Source organism: Schistocerca nitens, chromosome 1 (genome assembly GCF_023898315.1).
Source record: "Schistocerca nitens isolate TAMUIC-IGC-003100 chromosome 1, iqSchNite1.1, whole genome shotgun sequence".
In the NCBI taxonomy this organism is placed as follows: Eukaryota; Metazoa; Arthropoda; class Insecta; order Orthoptera; family Acrididae; genus Schistocerca; species Schistocerca nitens.
In genome coordinates, this window is record NC_064614.1 from 638,163,615 (window position 1) to 638,185,190 (window position 21,576).

Genomic DNA, 21,576 nt, shown 5'->3' on the forward strand with positions numbered 1-21,576 from the left:
TTGCAAATGTAAACATTTTTAGAAATTTTTTTTTTAAAGGTTAACATGCAACAACAATTTTGAAGAAGAAAGATACACAAATAAACCCACTGAAGACAGCACAAAAAGTGCTGAAGCATGTCTAGACAAAAAACAAAATAACAAAGGTGTCTTGCAAAATGTGGAATACCTTTCCAATTGCCTGTAAATTGCAGATATTCAAAATTACTTCTGACCATGTATTTGGATGGCAATTATTGACTCTTTACAGCTTACAACATGACTTTATTCTGTGTCTTAGGCTGCTCTGACACCAGAGCCACTATCCCACATCAAAAAAGGACAGGTGCACATATCAGTGGTGTAGGAACTGGTGTTTAATCCACAGTTTTCTGCCAAAGGCCCATAGCAGTGAAAAGTTCGATCTTGGACCCATTTGAAGTTAAGGTGTAAATGACAAAATGTCATGGTTGGTCCAGTGTCTTTTGTGTGGTTTGAAATATACAGCATTCCTATGTGGCAATAAGTAAGAATGCATCCTTCTTTCCTGAAATCCTCTGAAATAATTCCATACTCTGATGAAGTTGGCAGTTAACAGAATTAACGCAAAATGATCAATGCTGCTTTCTTACAGCCAGCTTTTTGAGTGACAGAATTTGCAGAACTTTAGCAGCACTGTATGTCTGGACTTGATTGTAGACTTACACTCTTCACAAGTTACGGCTGTAAGCATCCAGAAGGCCTCAGGATGAATTTTTTCATCATTCCGAAAGACTGCTCAGCTGATTCATTGTGCAGATGGTATGTTCCTTCACATCTGGGATATTTTCTTGAAATACAAACATAGCTAATTACCTGTTGTCTTCACAAGTGTGATTCCCGAGTAAGATTTGTTCATATGGGAACATTTCCACAGGAGCAAAAGCCCATCACTACCAAAAAATATATGCATTGTTAGGAGTTCAGTCTTAGAGCACAGAGTCATACTTCTGCTGAAGTGACAGTTCGAGTGTCCATTTGTGACAAAACTGTGTGTCAAGCTGGGACTCAAACCCAGGACCCTGCCTTTCACAGAAAGTATGTTACTAATTGAGTTATCCAGGCACACCTGTTTGACTGACTCAAAGCTTCAACTTGCCATTAGTTTATCTCCATGTTTTCCAAACTATACAGACACTCTACCATGGTGGTATTGGGACATTAAACAGTGCATCGAGTTGGGGACATAAATTCATATGAATAGACCCTGACATCCAATGTTAACATACTGTGAGAGAACCGAGGATCAATATGAATGTGGCTGTCCTAATGACCACCAATAACCTTCTTTAAAATATTCTTCACATCGATGACAGCATCCTCTTCTCACTCTTCTTTTAGGTTTTGACAGTTAACAGTCATTAAGACTGCCAAAGATGACATCCTAGCTAGAATCGAGGTTGTTTCACAATTTTGTAACTACTGTAGCTTGCTAAGCAATTTAGCTTTATGAACCTGTTCTGTAAGAGTGGAAAGTACCTGTTTTCACCAAAACTGCCACTTTATCAACCACCTGACAGATTTAAGTCCTTTAATTGTGTAAATTGTGACACCTTCTAAAATGATCACATCTGTCTTAAGGTGATGTTCTCTGTAAACTATCTAAAGTCATCCTCATTGAGTGGGTATTTATGCTATTAATTTGTATACCCATTTCGTTGCAATCCCTAATCTCTGCTACACACAATGTTCCATGTCAGTCACTGAAGTATGCCCGATAATAAAGGATTTTTGGTGCCCATCATTTGGCACAACTCCCTAAGTATACATTAACATACTAATTGTCAGTGTGCCTTCATGTAAACCTGAAGCTTAATCTTATTGTGCACTATGAAAATGTATTTAGAGACAGGGCTACATACAAACTTCACAAACTCAGACTTGCATATACGTCAAAGTATATGCATGCAGTGGCTGAAATGGGTAACCATCTGGTAAATTAAACATCACAAAAAATAAAATGATTTCTTTATAATTTAAAAGAACAGAATGTAAATGATTATTGTATGTAAAAAAACTGACATAAATGAACACAGAATTGTGTTACATTCAATTGATTTGTCTTATTGAAAATGATATGTGAAATTAGACTTTGTTTTACATTAACTACAGTAACTCACTTTTATTCTTACTCACTTGATGTTGCCAAGCAAACAATAACTGTAACCCAAAATGCAAAAAATGCTAACAGTGCAATGAATGTTATAAATGGCTGTAGAAACAATCCTGGAATACTCTGCAAACAATGTGCCGATTCTTCAAATAAATCGGCCAAAAACTGTATTCTCTTTGTCAGAGCACATACTAAAAGCAGCAAAATAACCTGTAAAGAAAAGACATATGACATTTATCAATTGAATACTGAATGTGTTATAGGAATGAATTATTTCCAGCTGCTGTAAGAGCTGTATTACAGAAAATAAATAAAAATTGTTTTAAAAAGCTAAAATTATTTGAAATGACCAAAAATGTTCATCATTATTCTGAATCAGATAAACACTACAATTAGCTTCCAACAATGAAAAATTCTGGTATTAATTTTCTGAACACGACATCTTGGTATCTCAGTTAATCATCACTCCATGCATGTGCGCGCACGCGTGCACACATGTACACGCACACACAATTAACTCTCTTATTTAGACTTAGTTAATACACTTCCCCTTTCTGCATTTTCTGATCTATTCCAGAAAAAGTGCACTCTGATCCAAGAAACTTGGGAGCGAATAAGAATGAACAGACATTGCATACTAGTTATTTTAACTAAAAACCAAAATAATCATAACATTTGTAATGATAGATGGGAAGGGGATGAAACCTGACACCATTATTGTAAAATTCTTGGTTGGTTTGTTGGTTTGTGGGGTTGAAGGGACCAGACTACAAAGGCCATCGGTCCCTTTTTCCACAATCATGAAACACCCACAAGGAACAAAAACAAGCAACGTAGATGATGAGAGATGGCACAGAACATGAAAGACATAGATAAAGACCAGAAAAGAGGAATTAAAAACACACAGAGTGTTACAGTGATTGGACGACCATGGAAATAAAAGAAAAAAAGGAAAAGCCAACCACCAAGAGACACACTAAATACCCCAATCTAAAACCGTAGGCCAAAGGCCAGATGAAACACAAAAAAAAGAGACAAACCCTCAGCTCAAGTGATAAAAGCCCCCTACTCAACTAAAACTCAAAACGAAGCCTGCCATTGCAGTGTCATCTGTTAACAGTGCAGGGAGCATATCAGGCAGTGCTAAGGTCTGCCCAAGTGTAGTTAAAAGTGGACAGGCCAACAAGATATGGACCACTGTCAACGCTGAACCACAGCGACAGAGAGGTGGGTCCTCATGGCACAATAAATACCCATGTGTTAGCCAGGTGTGGCCAATGCGTAGCCAGCAGAGGACAACAGAGTCCTTGCGAGAGGCCTGCAAGGAGGAGCGCCACACACCGGTAGTCTCCTTGATGACCTGAAGTTTGTTGGGTGAAAGCACTGTGCGCCATTCATCACCCCAGGTGCTAAGGACTTTCTGCCGCAAAACTGACTGGAGATCACACTCCAAAAGGCCAATCTCCAGGGCCGGTGCACTCATAGCCTATTTGGCCAGTGTGTCAACACGTTCATTATCTGGGATGCCGACATCACTCAGGGAGTCACTACAGATAACAAAGGAATCACCTGAGCAGGAGTGGTTATACTCTAGGGCGCAAGAGATGGCAACGAGCTCTGCAGCGAAAACACTGCAACCATCCAGCAATGAGCATTGTTCAGATTGTTCCCTAAGAGTAAAAGCAAACCAAACTCGACCAGCCACCACTGAACTGTCAGTATAGACCACATCAGAGCCGTGAAATGCAGCAAGAATGGAAAGAAAGCGGTGGCAGAGGGTCTCAGGAGGGACTGAGTTCTTCGGGCCTGTGCCAAATCCAGCTGAAGGCATGAGTGGGACACATACCACAGGGGTGTACGTACATGGGCCCAGAAAAAGAGGTGGGAGAGGGAAAAACTCAAGCCCAGAGAGAAGAGCCTGGATGCGAACAGCGATCGTGGCCCGCCGTTCTTGAAGATAGACGACCGAGTTGGGTAACATGGGACAGTATTCTGGATGCTCGGGCAAGCTACAAACATGTGCAGCATAATCGTTGGTGCTGGATCCGCAATGGAGGGACACCAGCCTCCCACAAGTATGCCATTTACAAGGCTTGTGCGGAAATCTCCAGTTGCGAGTCAGATCCCGCAGTGAAATATGGGGTTAAGCAACTGCAACACGGAAGACAATACCAAACCATAAGCCAGGTTCCCATAATTGAGATGGGACTGAATCAGAGGCTTCATCGTTTTGAAAGACTCCCCATCAGCTCTTGTACAAACTAGGAACTGGGGCAAATAAGTCTCATTGCCATCCTTTGCCTTTCGCCCCTCCCATGGTGTGGCTAAGGAGGGGAACGATTTGGGGTCTTACTTCTGTGCATTGAAGTGAGCCCTCAATCGCTTAGAGACTGCTGGCGGCTGGCCACCAGCAACAGAAGATGTGTCATGCTTCACTGAGTGTCATTCATCTGGATGCCACCCGCTCCGACCAAGGGCCCTCCCCACAGGCGCCACCCAGTCGCAGCAAGGGCCACCTGGCAGGATGGCCATTACCAGGAGTTCCGATACCCCAGGGAGATAGGCATCTACTTCTTTGCATATGTGGGGAGTTAACAGCACAGGCATCAGCAGAGCGATCCCTTTGTTGTCAGGGAGCTACAACCGACAGGGTACATGGTGGCCCACCACAACGGACTGCCTACCGAGCTGGATATCAGGTGCAAAGAAGTCTATGGTCATCGTCAGCACAGAAAGCAACACGGCATAGTGCATGGCAGAAACCGCACCCAGGAACGTATCCTTGCCCAAGAGATGGAGAATGAGCGGGACTGCAATGTGACAATGAGAAAGGGGGCGAAAGATCTCAATGCACAATGGACACGATGCACCATGTAAGGCGCCCTTCCCCAATTGGCTCGCTTTTCGAAAAAATTTGGAAGTATGGAAGTCAAACCCTACAAAGGCAGAAATGTGTGAGACTCCTTTTAGTCACCTCTTACGACAGGCAGGAATACCGAGGGGCCTATTCTTACCCCTGGACCTGCAGGGTTGCAAATTACATAGCCTATTGAAATTAATGTAATGGTGTTGTGTTTTAAATTAAAGACTAAATTTTATTCTAATGAATCATGTAAATTTCAAAAATCTTGACCAGTTGAGATTCAATCATGAGAGGCATTCACATCCTTGTCTCCACCGATCAGTCAGAGCAGTACTGAAGGGTACTAAGTATTCATTCTCATGAAGCAGATCCTGAAAACTGCTGATAGGAAAAAGGAATTGGAAATCTTATTTTGATCCTACAACTTTATCTCAATAATTAACTTTCCAGCACTTATGGATAAAGACAGTAGGACCCTAATTGATGTTTTCTTTGTTTTTCTCAAGAAAATAACTGTTTAACCAATAACAAAAGCTCTCTCTGATCATGATGCACAGTTAGTTAGAATAAATAACGTAGTGCCTTACAGTATGGATACTCCTCAATGGAAATCAGAATGACTCCTGGATAAATATTTTTAAGAATAATTTACAGGAGATGACCTGGGATGAAATTTAAAATGAAGCAAATACCAACATAAAATTTAATCTATTCCACGAATAAATTCATAGCAGTAAAAAACTATGGATCACTAGAAGGATTAAAGTATCTTGTGAAAGAAGAAGGGAAATGTATCTTTTGGCAAGAATAAGTAAGGATTCTGCAGTAGTTGCACACTACAAAAACTACTCTAAATTACTAAGAAACATTATTTAAAAATCAAGGAATGTGAACAGACTGTCAGAAATCAGTAGTTCCAACCACAGACTGAAGGCTGTAGGATATGTATTGAAACAACAGGTACGACAAACAGCCACACAACAACATAACTTCACAATTGAACTGAACTGAAGGGCTACAAATAATGAGTCACAGGGAGGAAATGTATTTAATAATTATTTCTTAAATATAGTAGACAGCATAGGGGCACACAGTTCAATAGAAAAATTACAGCAGTATGTTGAAAAAATAACTCTCATAAAATTCAGTCATATGAATGTATCACTAACTTCTTCCGAATGAAGAAAACTATACAGTCTCTCAAAAGAAAAGCTCATCTGGTTTTGATGGTGTTTCCTATAGAGTACTAAAGAATACAATAAACCCAATCATATCCGAAATATGTAATGGATCACTAACTCTACAGAGAGACTGAAATATGCCACTGTTAAACCCCTCTTTTAGAAAAGTGATAAGAAATATGTCAATAGCTAACAACCTATTTCACTGCTGACATCATTTTCCAAAATTTTTGAGAAGGTGATGCATTCTAGAATAGAATCTCACCTTAGTAACAATAATATCCACAGAAAATGACTGTTTGGGTTTCAGAAGAGTTGCTCTGTTGATAATGTCAGTTAAATGTTCACTCAGAAGATTTTATAAGCATTAAATAATAAAATAGTGCCAGTTGGCATTTTCTGTATCCTATCCAAGGCATTTGACTGTGTGAATAAAAAATGCACAAAGTTGTACTTAATAATTCAACCACTATCCACTAACAGGCATGAAAAATGCAACACTTCAACTTCTGACAAAAACTGAAATTTATTTTAAATTTACGACATGTTTATGACACTAATCCACTATCTTATGATGGAATTTTGTGGTACGGTCTCATCTAAGTGTCCAGCAATGAAAAAAGAAAGAAGATTATAAACAAATTAAGCCACAGATCCACACTTCAAGGAAATTTTGAGTAAGCACATAAAGATAATGCACTTCTGTTTTGATGTTATACACTTCACAATTTACTTCACAGACCTCAGAGACAATCTCGGATACCTCTGTTCACATCTCCAAAAATGTGTAATGCCACCTCTTGCACCAAAGGTGGCATTCAACCTTCCAGGCATGATCTGAGTTAAGGTGGTATTGTCCTGTTGATGCATCATATCCTATTCTTCTAGGAGTGCATTCCTTAGGCCTTGTAGGGTCTCTGGATAGTGCTGATGGGCTATTCTCCACAGCTGATCCAAATGTGCACAATTGGATTCAAATCAGGGCTTTGAGCAGGACAGCATGAATCCGTGTTTCATCCAAGAACTCCTGCACAATTTTCACAACATGTGGTCATGCATTAGTGTAAAACTGTCACCAACATATGGAGAGAAAGGCCCAACATGCTCCAGGAGGATTTCCTCCACATACCGGTATATGGTAAGGCTCCCATGCTCCACGAAGCCTAAACCTGTCCTTGCAGCTGTATTGATTCCTGATCACACCATCACAGAACCATCCTGAAAAGACATCTGGATCAGAATGTGCAAGAGGACTACCTTTCCCTGGCATTCTCCAGACTCAATCTCTTCCATCAGATGATCAGAGGCCAAATCATAGCTCATTGGTGAACAAGACTTGATGCCACTGTTATACTGTCCAGCCAAGATGTTCCCTTGTGAAACATGGTCAAGTTGTGCAATGCTCTCTAGTGAGTTCTGGACATATAGCTGGTCTTCTGGAGTGAAGATTGGAAAAAGCCAATCTTCTCTCACTAACCCCTGGTGTAATCCATTTCGTCCTTCAATAGTGGTAGTGTGACGGTTGCAGAGAACTTGAAGTTGTAAGAAGTGCCACCTCTCTTCGATACTGCTCTTCTTGACCTATTCCTGGTCTCCTTGCAAAGCATCCAGTTTTCCCGTACCTTCGTACAGTTTGGAAATCATCGAAGGTTTAGTCCTCAACACTTCTGCAACACCACACAAATCCATGCCTGAGGCAGGATTCAAACCTGTGACCGTAGCGGTCACGTGGTTCCAGACTGAAGCGCCTAGAACCGCTTGGCCACAGCGGCCGACTACAACAATCACAGAAAGTTCCTGCAAACACGGGTGACTGAATGGGGAACAATTCAGGGTACAACAATAAGTGTTACAAGAGGGGGAAAACGTTATTTGCTCACATTCAGTAATGTGTTTTCCAGGTAGTATGGGAAACAACAATTGGGGCTAGTGCAATAAACAAACACTTCATTGTTTGGTCACAATTTAATGCCAATAACATACCATGTCTCAAAAAATTGGTTGAAGTGCTTCACTTTGATTAAATAGATAATTACACAATGATTATACCTCATTTATTGGGTGTTACATTTTTTGTGCCAGTCAGTGTTGTTTGGGGACCCATCATATTCAGCTCTGCACATCTAGTGGTAATATACCAATGATAAGTGTAACACATGGTAAGGAAATAATAATAGGGTGGAAACTTCAAAATTCTTGTGTGTCCATATTGATGAGAATTTAAATTGGAAAAAGTACATTTTGGAACTCCTAAAACAACTTAGTTTGGCCACATTTGAACTTAAAACTCATTACAAATCTTGGGGAAAGGCATATCAGTAAGTTGAAATATTTTGCATGTTTTCATTCAATAATGTCATACAGAATAATGTTCTAAGGTAACTCATGTTTAAGAAAGAAAGTCTTCATTGCACAAAAATGTGCTGTAAGAATAAACATGTTGTTCACCCACAATCATCTTACAGACACCTGTTTAAGGAGTTGAGTATTCTGTAAACTGGTTTCACCGGGTATTTTTTCCCCTCTTGAAGTTTGTTGTAAATAACTCACTACAGCTCAAAAGGAACAATTAAGTACATATTAACAATATGAGAAGGAACAATGACATTCCCTACTCCACATTAAGGTTGTAGTTAGCGCAACAAGCAGTACAAAATGTTGCAACATTTCATATCTCTTACCTAGTGATATAAAATGTTTGAGAGACAACAAAGCAAAATTTTTAGACAAACTGAGGAAGTTTCTCCTTGACAACTCCTCCAGTCTGTAGAAGAATTTCCATTAATGTAATGTGTAAAAGTTGGTGGTTAGGAATTACTCAAATCTGTATGTCTTTTTTTCTTTTAGTAAAAAAAACTTAGAAGTGTTCAGAATGTAACCATATGTCTAAATTAATTTCAGTTATGAATATAAAATTAGTTCTTCCATATCATTACGATCTATTGTGCAGATCCATGGTCCATTGAAAACGTAACTAAGTAATTGAGATAATTTGGACAGCATGCAATACAAATGAAACAGTACTATGGAGTTACAATCTTGCTGTCAAAGGCTGAAAATCCCAGAAGTGTCCTGTTACTGGATAGTGTGGATTGTTGCAGACAGTGCTGATACCATCAGGTGCATTTTCAATGCACAAATAAAAAAATAAAAAAACCTGCACTTCATCACTCTCATTAAAACAGTAGAGCCTGATAAGAAAAATATTGTTCATTAATGGCAAAAATAATACAGGAATCCAAAACCTGCATATGAAGTGTCTTAAAAATAATTTTACTCAAGTGTATGTGATCTACTAAAACTTACAAACAGTGTGTTTCAAGCCAGCAGTAATTTGTCACAGAAAGATATAGGTTAAGGTCGAGAACTGTTTATCCGATAACTTCAGGAAGCGCATTATGCCTACATGACAAAACATTAAATCACAGAATAAAAGTATCTTATAGTTTCAAGAAGCATCATAACTGAGTACATAACTTCACCATTCAAGGATCAGACCCATTCTCTTCATCAGAAGATGATTGACTGTTGAGGTTAATGCTTGCCTCTTACACAGTGCTTACTATAAGTGGAGCGACGTCACCCAAGGGGGCGATATCTGCACTTAGGCAACATTATGTTCCACTGCTGATAACTTTTCAAAAGTTTCTGAACTTGCGCTGTTTATGTTCGGTGGAGTCCTTAGACACTAGGCATACTGTCTGCCCTACATTATTTTTGTCACTTTCACAAGGCATGTTGTATACACTGAGTACACTCAAGCCAAAACTGTCTTTCACTAAATACTGTATTTTTTTCACAATTTTTGGCAGAGGGCGGAACATTGGTATAATGCAATATTTGCCTAGTAGGAATCCTCTCTTGCTTGAGGTACCTCCTTAGAATGAAATGAGTGTTGTGGATATATCTGTTTTTCATGGCTGAATGCTGATCTAATCTGGATTTCGTGCCATTTACTTCTGTTCTACCTGAACACAGTGTTTTAAAAGTATTAATTCAGATGCCAGGTGATCTGAAATTGGCTGAGCTCTTCACACTGACACATTTGGCACTAAATTATTGTGTGATAAATGGTGGGAACTGGATTCATTTAGGTAGTGTGTGTGTGTGTGTGTGTGTGTGTGTGTGTGTGTGTTTCACCAACAATTGTCATTAAAATCTATAATTGTTTGTGCTTATTCAATCTAAATTTACCATGATAAAAACACCAAGAAAACTGCTGCTTTCACAATTACATCACACAGCTACTGTTTATTTTCTACTGACACGACAGATACATGTCACAGTAAAACAGTTTTCTACATCTGTAACAAAAGAGACCTCTTCAAAATGAAAAAAAGCTACTTCAGCTGCAACTAAAAGGTGTGCTCAAATGTAGATAAGCAGCTAAGTTGTAGGATTAGTAATTAATTAGGATATTTTTTTAAATATCTAGAGATTCTCAATTTCCTGTGTTATGTATGCAATAACAAGGTCAGATATGTCTGCAATAATAAGGTCAGATGTTACTGGAAGATGTTTTTCCTAAAACTCATGGAAACCATTACTAGAAAGTTTAAGAATTTTAATGTTTGAGTTATGATTTACCTTTTATTTATTTATTTATTTCATTTTGTGTGACTTTTTAGCATGTTTAAGAAGGAAAAGAAGAAAAAGCACAAAGAGGTCTGGTCTCAAAGGATTTCTTATTTTGTGCTTTATATACCTTCCTAATAATGAAGGGTCAAGTGTGACACTGCAGAGTATCGATATAACCAAAAGTATGCTCAGTGTGGGATAACACACTGCAGCTTTGCTTCATGTCATATGCTACCTCATTTGGAAGGAAAAATTATGATCTGTGCATACCAAACCACACGTCCTACCCCGACATACAGATAGGTGTATCAGATGCTGGGAGGTGCAGAGGGGAGGGGGGGGCAGAGGGGGAGGGGGCAGAGGGGGAGGTAGAAGTGGAAGGGGGAGAAGTGGAAGGGGGAGAAGTGGAAGGGGGTGAGGTAAGAGGGGGATGGGATGGAGGGGAGAGAAGGATGACTGCTTTCAGCACTTTTAAACTCTCGTACTTCTCCTCACACTCCCTCCTACATAACACTTTTGGAATATACTGTGTAATGGATGTGTAAGGTCATCTGTGGTCAGCAAGGGTGAAGGATGTGAAAGATGGTAGCAAATTCCACAGACCACAGAGATGGAGAAGAAGCAGAGCAGGAAGCACAGGAGTTGCTATCAGAGGTAAATTGAGGTAAGGGTACACAGAAATGCAGCAAAGAAGGTTGGTTATAAAAAGTGAAACAAAAAATTAGCAAGAGCGAATAAAGTTAAGACAAGATGAATTGGAGAGATAAGGTCCCAAAAATCTATTCCAAGGTAAATTCATATCAGTATTTGAAAATAGCTTTCCGCATAAGCTAATCAGAAGGAACATTAAACAGCCATGTAAAAAACCATGGATCACTATGTGGATTAAAGTATCTTGTGAAAGGAAAAAGGGAAATGTATCTTTTGGCAAGAACAAGTAGAGACCCTGCAGTAGTTGCGCACTACAAAAACTACTCAAAATTACTAAGAAAGGTCATTAAAAAATTACATGCACATAATGTCAGAAATCAGTATGTCTGACAACAGAGTTAAGGCAATACAGAATATAGTGAAGCAAGACAAAGGACAACCAACCACCAAAGAGGATATTACTATTGAATTGAATGGAAGGGTTATAAATGACAAGTCATAGGTAGCAAATGTATTTAATAATCACTTAATAACATAGTAGAAAGGCGAGGGACCAACAGTTCAAGAGAAAGATCACAGCAATATGCTGAAGAAGTAACTTTCAAAAAATTACTTCAATACGAGAGAAGGAAAGTTGCTACTCACCATATAGTGGAGATGCTGAGCCACAATAGGCACAATAAAAAGATTCACACAATTATAGCTTTCGGCCATTAAGGACTTTGTCACCAGTACACACACACACACACACACACACACACACACACACACACGCGCGCAAATGCAACTTGCACACACGTCTGCAGCCTCAGAGAGCTGAAACTACACTGCGAGCAGCAGCACCACTGCATGATGGGAGTGGCGACTGGGTGGGGGTAAGGAAGAGGCTGGGGCGGGGATGGGGAGGGATAGCATGGTGGGAGTGGCGGACAGTGAAGTGCTGTAGTTTAGATGGAGGGCAGGAGAGAAGGTGTGGAAGGAGGAGGGGGTAAGTAGCGGAAAGGACAGAAATAAAAAGAAATTAAAAGGCTGTGTGTGGCGGTGAAATGACGGCTGTGTAGTGCTGGAATGGGAACAGGGAGGGGGCTGTATGGGTGAGGACAGTGACTAACGAAGGTTGAGGCCAGGAGGGTTACAGGAACGTAGGATGTATTGCAGGGAAAGTTCCCACCTGTGCAATTCAGAAAAGCTGGTGTTGGTGGGAAGGATCCATATGGAACAGGCTGTGAAGCAGTCATTGAGATGAGGGGTATCATGTTTGGCAGCGTGTTCAGCTACAGGGTGGTCCACTTGATTTTGCCCACAGTTTGTCGGTGGCCGCTCAAGCAGACAGACAGCTTACTGATTGTGTGAATCTTTTTATTGTACCTTTCGTGGCTCAGCATCTCCGCTATATGGTGAGTAGCAACTTTCCTTCTCTCGTCTTTTTACATTCCATCCTGGATTTTCCATTGTTTGAAAAAATTACTTCATATGAATATACCACCAACTTCTACTTCTGAAATTAAGAGTGTCATACATTCTCTCAAGAATAAAAGCCCTTCTGGTTTTGATGGTGTTTCCAAAGAGTACTAAAGTTTTGCTCCCATATAATAAATCTGGTATTGTCCGAAATATGTAATGCACCACTAACTCAAGGCATTTTTCCAGAGGGACTAAAATATGCTGTTGTTAAACCCCTCATTAACAAAGGTGATAAGAGTGACATCAGCAACTAACTACCAACCTATTTCACTGCTAACATCATTTTCCAAATTTCTGAGGAGTTGATGTATTCTAGAATAGTATCTCACCTTGGCAACAATAATATTTCAGTAAATCACAGTTTGGGTTACAGAAGGGTTATTCTACTGAGAATGCCACTTACATGTTCACATACCAGATATTAGAAGGATTAAATAAAAAAATAGCACCGGTAGGTATTTTCTGTGACCTATCCAAGGTATTTGATTGTGTGAATCATAGTATACTCCTAGATAAATTGAAGTTTTATATGATTGATGGTATAGCCAACCAATGGATTATGTCACATCTAACCAAAAGAATGCAGAAAGTTGTAATTAGTAGTAATTCAACCAACAGAATCAAGGGACATAATTCTGACTGGGGAGAAATCACGTATGGGGCTCCCCAAGGCTCAATCTTAGGTCCACTAATGATTCCCATATATGCAAATGATCTACCATCTAATGTATAACAAGCAGAATTAGTTCTTTTTGCAGATGACACCAGTATTGTAATCACTCTCAGTATACCTAGGGAAAAGAAGAAATGGTGAACAAAGTTATCAAAAGTATCATTGACTGGTTTCCTGCGAATGGTCTCACCCTGAATTTCACAAAGAAACATCATATTCAGTTCTGCACATGTAGAGGTAATACACCAATGATAAGTGTAACACATGGTGAGGAAATAATAATAGGGTGGAAACTTCAAAATTCTTGTGGGTCCATACTGTTGAGCTTTTAAATTGGGAAAATTACATTTTGGAACTCCTAAAACAACTTAGTTCAGCCACATTTGCACTTAAGACTCATTGCAAATCTTAGGGAGACACATCAGTAAGTTGAAATATTTTGCATATTTTCATTCAGTAATGTCATATGGAATAATGTTCCGGGGTAACTCATCTTTAAGAAAGAAGGTCTTCATTACCCAAAAATGTGCTGTAAGAATATGTGGTGCTCACCCGCTATCATCTATTAGACATGTTTAAGAAGTTGGACATTCTAACTACTGCTTCACAGTATATTTATTCCCTCATGAAGTTTGCTGTAAATAATCCACTACAGTTCAAAAGGGACAATGAGGTACATAATTACAATACCAGAAGAAAAAATAACATTCATTACTCAACATTAAGGTTGCCTTTAGCGCAGAAAGGGATGCACAATGTTGCAACAAATATTTTTGACCACTTACCAACTGATATAAAATGTCTAACAGACAGCAAGGTAAAATTTGAAAATAAAAGTTTCTCCTTGACAAATCTGTCTATTCCGTAAAAGAATTTCTATGTTTGTAATGTGTAAAAGGTGGTGGGTAGGAACGGCCAACTCAATCTGTATATCTTCTTATCATTTTGGGGAAATAAATAAAAAAATAAAACAAAAAAGTATGGTGATGTTCAGAGTACAAATAGATGTACAAAATAATTTTCAATATGAATGGAAAATGACTCATTCCACATCATGACCATTTATCATACAAAATGATCCATGGAATATGAAAGTAACTAACTAATTAGTGTGGTGGAACAGATATGCTTAATGATTTGTGTCTAAGATGTAGAAGAAAAATGTTAATTTCTTTAGTACATGCATATTGTTCTAAAAGAAGCGACAAGGATAAATTTAACAATGTACCTTACACCATTACTAAACTATATTATGATACATCACCACTTATCTTTATACCAAGACTTCTCCATTCTATGTGGAAAAATAATTACTTACTGTTATTATTGTGGCAATGATTGAATATGCAAGGAATGCACTCTCATTCTGAACAGATTCCTCAAGAATTTGATTTGCAGGTGTTGCATTAAGTTCTTTACGGATTCGAGCATATGTGTACCACAAAAAGCAAGTGCCACCTGTTCAAATGTAAAAGAAAACATACTTATGAAGAAAACCATCTTTTTAATGAATAACAACATATTTCACTAGGAAGTGAAATAAACATCAATTCTCACTATATTTTCATAAAATAACAAGGCTACTATTAAAATCCTGAAATTTTAAGACTGATGTTTGTGAGTATTCACTAATACAATTTGGCTGACCACATAACTTTTTATTCATTAAAATTTCTCACTTTTTTGGGGCAGTGTTATGCTGACACCTCTACCCCAATTTCATTTCAGCAATAACTCAATAGTCAACATTACTATTAATTTATGCTCTCAAAGACACAACTTTCTCAAAGACCTAGTGAGGGATCTTTGCAGAAAATCTTAAATATTCCTAACAGTGTTACCATATCAAAAGGAGTAGTTATTTGCTTTGCTGATTAATCCACTCAACTGCAAGATTTCCAGAGGCCAAAAAGTTGTATTTGACAAGTGAGCATAATTACAAAAATGGTCATTTATCAATAGATCAAAATAGTATATTACAACATGAAAGACTGTACACCATAACAGGTCATGCACATATCCCCACAGTTAAATTAAATATCATATTTTGGTGTTATTCATCTTTATTGACTTTCAGCTGCATTTAATTAATGTAATGTTACTGGATATTCCATTCAATTGTTTTTTGGTGGTATTTTATTAACATGATTAGTTTTGAGTCATACAATTACAGCTACAGATGTGTTATACTGAAAGCTTATAACAACTGTAGTGTTAGGATATGTTAGCTAGCTTGTGTATGTAAAGAAGGGAAATGGATGCGGCATCTCTGCAAGGGCGATGATGTTAGGAGACTTATTACACTTTGCAGTACCTGCTGATTTGGCAGTTATTCTATGCACTCTTGTCCTGGCCCAGTGACACACTGCTTGCCACAGAATGAGTATCTTGATGATCATTATTACATCACAGAAATAAAAGTTATAGTTGAGTTTTGAGTCATTTTTTCGACGCAAACTGTCATGCATGCTGTACAGAGTGAATATTATGTTAGAGCTCAGTGCATGCATGTATGTTCATATGTATTATGTGTTACTGCACTGTAAAAGAGAAGACTGATATCATCCAATTTCTGATGACATACTCTACATCATTTAGTAGAGAATTAAAAGTACATATGACTTTTCAGCCACTAGCATTGAAGAACTTGCGGAGGTTCAAAAATGGTTCAAATGGCTCTGAGCACTATGGGACTTAACATCTTAGGTCATCAGTCCCCTAGAACTTAGAACTACTTAAACCTAACTAACCTAAGGACATCACACACATCCATGCCCGAGGCAGGATTCGACCCTGCGACTGTAGCAGCCCCGCGGTTCCGGACTGCAGCGCTAGAACCGCACGGCCACCGCGGCCAGCCTTGCGGAAGTGAAGCAGTACACACTACCCAACGAATTACATGGTAATTCTGAATTGCATTTAAGATGCAGTGAGATGGAATTATTGATTAACAGTGGCCAAAGAAAAGTCAATCACAAACTGCCTCACACCCAGAAACAGGAACATTTCATTCTGGCTCAGTTATAGGATAGGGCTGAGAAAATAATTTCATTCTGGTGACATGACAGGATGCAGAAGATTTGTGAGTTGGAAAATTGACAAAATTTGCAGAAGTAGAATAAATTAATTACAAATTACTAAGGAAATATCTTTTTTGAAGAAAAATTTCACCAAAACATATTGCTACTGTCCTAAATAACCACGTTGACAGCCGAAATTACATACTAATGCAAAAGCAATTAACAACACTACATTTGAATAGATTAAAGAAGAATAAATTTTCTGATGAGCAGTCATTAAATCTAATAATGATAATAACAACATCAAAGAAGAATTTTATCAGTCCACTAGTCGGATAATCCCTGACAGCAATTCCCAAGGACTACAATTGCCTTGTCAGTTCAATACGATTCCCAGTAACCAACAGCCAAATGCACCAAGCTCATCAACCTACAGCAGCAGCTGTCCACACACTATCAACAATGCAGTCTGACCATCACATCAGTCTATCTTCCTGTTGGCATCACGATGAGGCAGAGAGATAGGTAAGGAAATTTGGTGAGCTGTATTCAGTCCAAACTGAACTTCCATTGTTGTTGTATGGTGGTGGTGTACGTTATGGACTAATTAGAAGTGAGTTTGGCAATAAAAGTTTTCAACTTTTTCAATGAAGTTGCCTATACACTGGGACAACTGACAGAATTGGAGGATTAGTTGTAAATTTGGCATCGCTTTTACTGTATACTTGTACCGATCCAAAGAATGGAGCAATAAATGAAAGAATTGTTCAAGTGGTTTAGTAAATATCTTATTGGCAAATCAGATACTAACCTAGGTATTATTGACCCAAGTTTAAAAGCTTTAGGTGATAAAATTTATAAGTTAAACGCAAGCGCAAAACAATTTGGCACTGACTTTGTAGAGTTGATAAGAGCAAACAGATAATTGGGATGACATATTGGAAAAGCGACTGACACATTAGCCACCACCGCCGATGTGGTATGCTGTCAAAACAATATTTTAACTGTATGTACTAAAGAATTTCATCAAGGAAACAGAGATAATTAATAATTGGCAGAGAAGTTACATTCTGACATAAGTAAACTGCCTGAATCTGTCACAAGTCTATTAACTACAGACTTTGTAGAACTAAATTGAAGTACAAACAAACCTCAGACATGGATTTGTTCCAACTTCGCACTTTTGGAGGAGTGTAATAGTCCTTCTTTCGAACTGAAGATTCAACCGAATGTCTTACCTTTTCCCAGAAATGGGGCCTAATTAAGTATATTTGGGAATCTGATTTTGATGCAGAACTGCAATTAAGCTGGTGGGATACACATTTAACCACGGATTTCAATGTTATTGACTAGATTTGTGTTGCCATATGCTTGGTAGTATATGTTTTCTTCTGTGTTGGTGTTTACCTGAGACTGTGTACTGATTATTTTGTATTTTGTAAAAAAAATAGGCTAATCATTTACAATATTATGCACGCGCGCGCGCGCGCGCACACACACACACACACACACACACACACACACACACACACACACACACACACGACCACGGTCTCTGGTTACTGCAAGCAGCTGCATATGACAGGAGACACGACCAGGTGGTGGGGGTAAGGAGAAGGCTGAGGTGGGGAGACGGACACATAGCAGAGTAGGGGTGGGGGATGGTAAAATGCTGCTTGTGGGAGCATACAAGAATGAAGTGGAGAAAGGGTTGGGTAGATAGGTGCAGTTGGAAGGTTAGACAAAGGAGGGGGAGGAGGAAGGGGGGAGTGTTAGTGGAAAAGGAGAGAGGTAAAAACATTGTGGGTGCATAGGTGGGTCGAGGACTGTAACAAAACAGGGTTGCCCACTGCTATCCTCTTTTGGTTTTACACTCCTTCAGTAACTTAGTTAAGCAATGAACTTTTATTTATTTTATTTATTTATTTATTTATTTATTTATTTATTTATTTTTTTCATTTTCACTACTCAGATTCCGACTACAGATTCGTGTCCTTCAGCCTCATAGTACAGAATTCAGAAATAGTTTAAATAAAATTCCCCTAGTAAAATCTATTATTTCAGTACATTCTAATATATATTCTGAAAGTAATGAGCTAATCAGTTTTAATGGAAATGCATACTATTAACAGTTATGGACAATGACGTATATTGTGCAATACATATTAAGTAAAATTCGAGTGAGCTAATAGATCAAATTCAGCTATAAGACTGTATCCAAAAGAAAGCCTAATTTTTACTGATTCCAGCAAAGTGTTTAAATTAACCTTAAGTCTATTAGTTAAATAGATATTAAGACTTAAAATCTGTAGCCTGTATGACTTTCAGTGCCAATTGTGACCAAACTACCAAATAATTCCAAGATCTGTTTCGATACTTTTGCTACTTTTATTTTTCTACGTAAAATAACTCCAGTCTCAACTTTGTAAGTGCATTAATTAAGAATTAAGTAAATTTGAATATGTAAAAATTATTGTTCAAAAGGGCTGCCGTGGTTATAAATCGGGAATTCCCACGGCGGATACATAAGTTAGTTCCGCGTATTTAAATTGATACAGCTCACTCATGTTATTTAAATAATAAAACCCAATAGTTAACTTCAAAACCAGTTAGAAAGGATCATTTTAACCCTGGGAAATTATAAACTATAATACAGGGCTATCACAAATGATTGAAGCGATTTCATAAATTCACTGTAGCTCCATTCATTGACATATGGTCACGACACACTACAGATACGTAGAAAAACTCATAAAGTTTTGTTCGGCTGAAGCCGCACTTCAGGTTTCTGCCACCAGAGCGCTCGAGAGCGGAGTGAGACAAAATGGCGACAGGAGCTGAGAAAGCGTATGTCGTGCTTGAAATGCACTCACATCAGTCAGTCATAACAGAGCAACGACACTTCAGGACGAAGTTCAACAAAGATCCACCAACTGCTAACTCCATTCGGCGATGGTATGCGCAGTTTAAAGCTTCTGGATGCCTCTGTAAGGGGAAATCAACGGGTCGGCCTGCAGTGAGCGAAGAAACGGTTGAACGCGTGCGGGCAAGTTTCACGTGTAGTGATGTGATAGATTCAGTGTTTAAACCTCCTCTACCAAGAAACGTGCCAGAACTGCGAGCTCGCATCAACAATGCTTTTGAACTCATTGATGGGGACATGCTGCGCCGAGTGTGGAGGAACTTGATTATCGGCTTGATGTCTGCCGAATCACTAAAGGGGCACATATCGAACATTTGTGAATGCCTAAAAAAACTTTTTGAGTTTTTGTATGTGTGTGCAAAGCATTGTGAAAATATCTCAAATAATAAAGTTATTGTAGAGCTGTGAAATCGCTTCAATCATTTGTAATAACCCTGTATATTAACAGAAACAGTCAAATATTCAAGCGCTCGTCTATATAAGGTCTGAGCTGGTGCAGTTTTCAAGTAGTTCTCGGTCAGATTCTCTTGGAGCAAAAGTGCGGCAAGTTGGTTAATTTTTCGGTAATTGTAATTGTGAACTTCGTTAAAGACTGGAAGTTTTTGACCTACCTAATGTGACGATTAAGTGTAAGAGGCCAGGTCACATGAATATTGTGTGTGCGAGTGATAACAAATAAATCGCACTGTGGTTGACATAAATGTTCAACAATGAATACGATCTTGACTTTTGATTTTGGAAAACTTAACCTAGGATCCTGGCTTCTTAATTTCAGTGTGATTTAGGTGAGACAGACGCAGCTACCAGGAAGACAATATTGAATAAGCAACGCAAGGTAGGTCGAGAACACTGCGCACTATCTACTGGGTGAGGAAATGTTTCAATACCGGTACATCCAGTTGTGATGTGAACTAGTAAGAGGCACTAATAAAAGGACATGTCCCGGCACGTTACATGTGGTGCCCCGAGTGAGGAAACAGCATGGCACCTTACATGTGGTGCCCCGGGTGGGGATACAGCCCGGCACGTTACATGTGGTGCCCCGGGTGAGGATACAGCTCGGCACGTTACAACTGTGTAGTGCTGAAATGGGAATAGGAAGGGGCTAGAGGGTAAGGGACAAAGAATAATGACAGTTGAGGCCAGGATGTTCCAAGGCTAATAATTTATATGTAATATTTAGTAAATTGACTACTTTCAAAAAGTATGAAGTTAGATTCAGTTATGCAGTTATGTTTAGACTTTATATTAAGTTACATACTGATTTCAAATATTTTGGTCCTAGATACAAGAAGGCAAAAAGGCACATTTGAAGTTGAAGGTAGACATCCTCACACATATATTAAGGGAACTGAGAGGTGTGGGTTGCTTAAGGTGTCCAAAATGTTGTCTTGGGATACTCTTTTCAATGCCATAGACACACAGGAATGATAGTTAATGTATGGACTAAGTGGAGTAATGCCCACTAGGTTCCCAGCTGTCTGATATATATATTTTTCAGTTTAGATTTCATATGAAAGTCTCTTACTCTTTTATTGTCTTCTTTGAAGCTACATTTTCTTTATATATTGTATACATGATGAGAAGAAAGTGAACAGTGCTATGAAAAGAAAAGAACACACAATAACTCTTACACATTATGCATAACCATATATTGAGTAATGAAATTTAGAAGCTACTATGCTTCAGAGCCTATATGTTACTTAATTAGTAATACACAGTGTGTATAAGGTCATACGAGGTATGTCTCATGACAGAAGATAGCATTCCTAGCTAAAGTTGTTATGTGAATGAAGTACATAGTGTGATGTAATGATACATTAACAATATACAAAGAGTTCTTTCCTTAGTGCAACCATAACTATACATGTCCATTTTCACAAAATGAAACAACCACAACAGTTGTTGAACCAATAATATTTTATAGTTTACAACTGGTCCCGGAATAATATAATTCCATCTTCTGTCCTACAATACAGTGCACATGAACTAAAGTTGTTTTCCACCGATGTCATCTGTGGAACAAAAGTTCCATTTCCTGCTTTATAAAATAGGAAACATAGGAAAGTGACAGCAACCACTGTCTTGCTCA

General features: G+C 38.5%; 1 protein-coding gene across 1 annotated transcript in view; it reads right to left on the bottom strand.

Annotated features, from left to right (window-relative positions):
- The window catches only part of LOC126258062 (choline transporter-like 1), a 153,010-nt gene that overhangs the window by 42,469 nt on the left and 88,965 nt on the right, over window positions 1-21,576 (bottom strand). The window contains exons 8-9 of the mRNA XM_049955612.1: window positions 14,860-14,999; window positions 2,155-2,341 (exon numbers count right to left, since the gene is read on the bottom strand). Of these exons, the coding sequence (XP_049811569.1) occupies window positions 2,155-2,341; window positions 14,860-14,999 (327 nt within the window). The remainder of the gene's footprint in view (window positions 1-2,154; window positions 2,342-14,859; window positions 15,000-21,576) is intronic.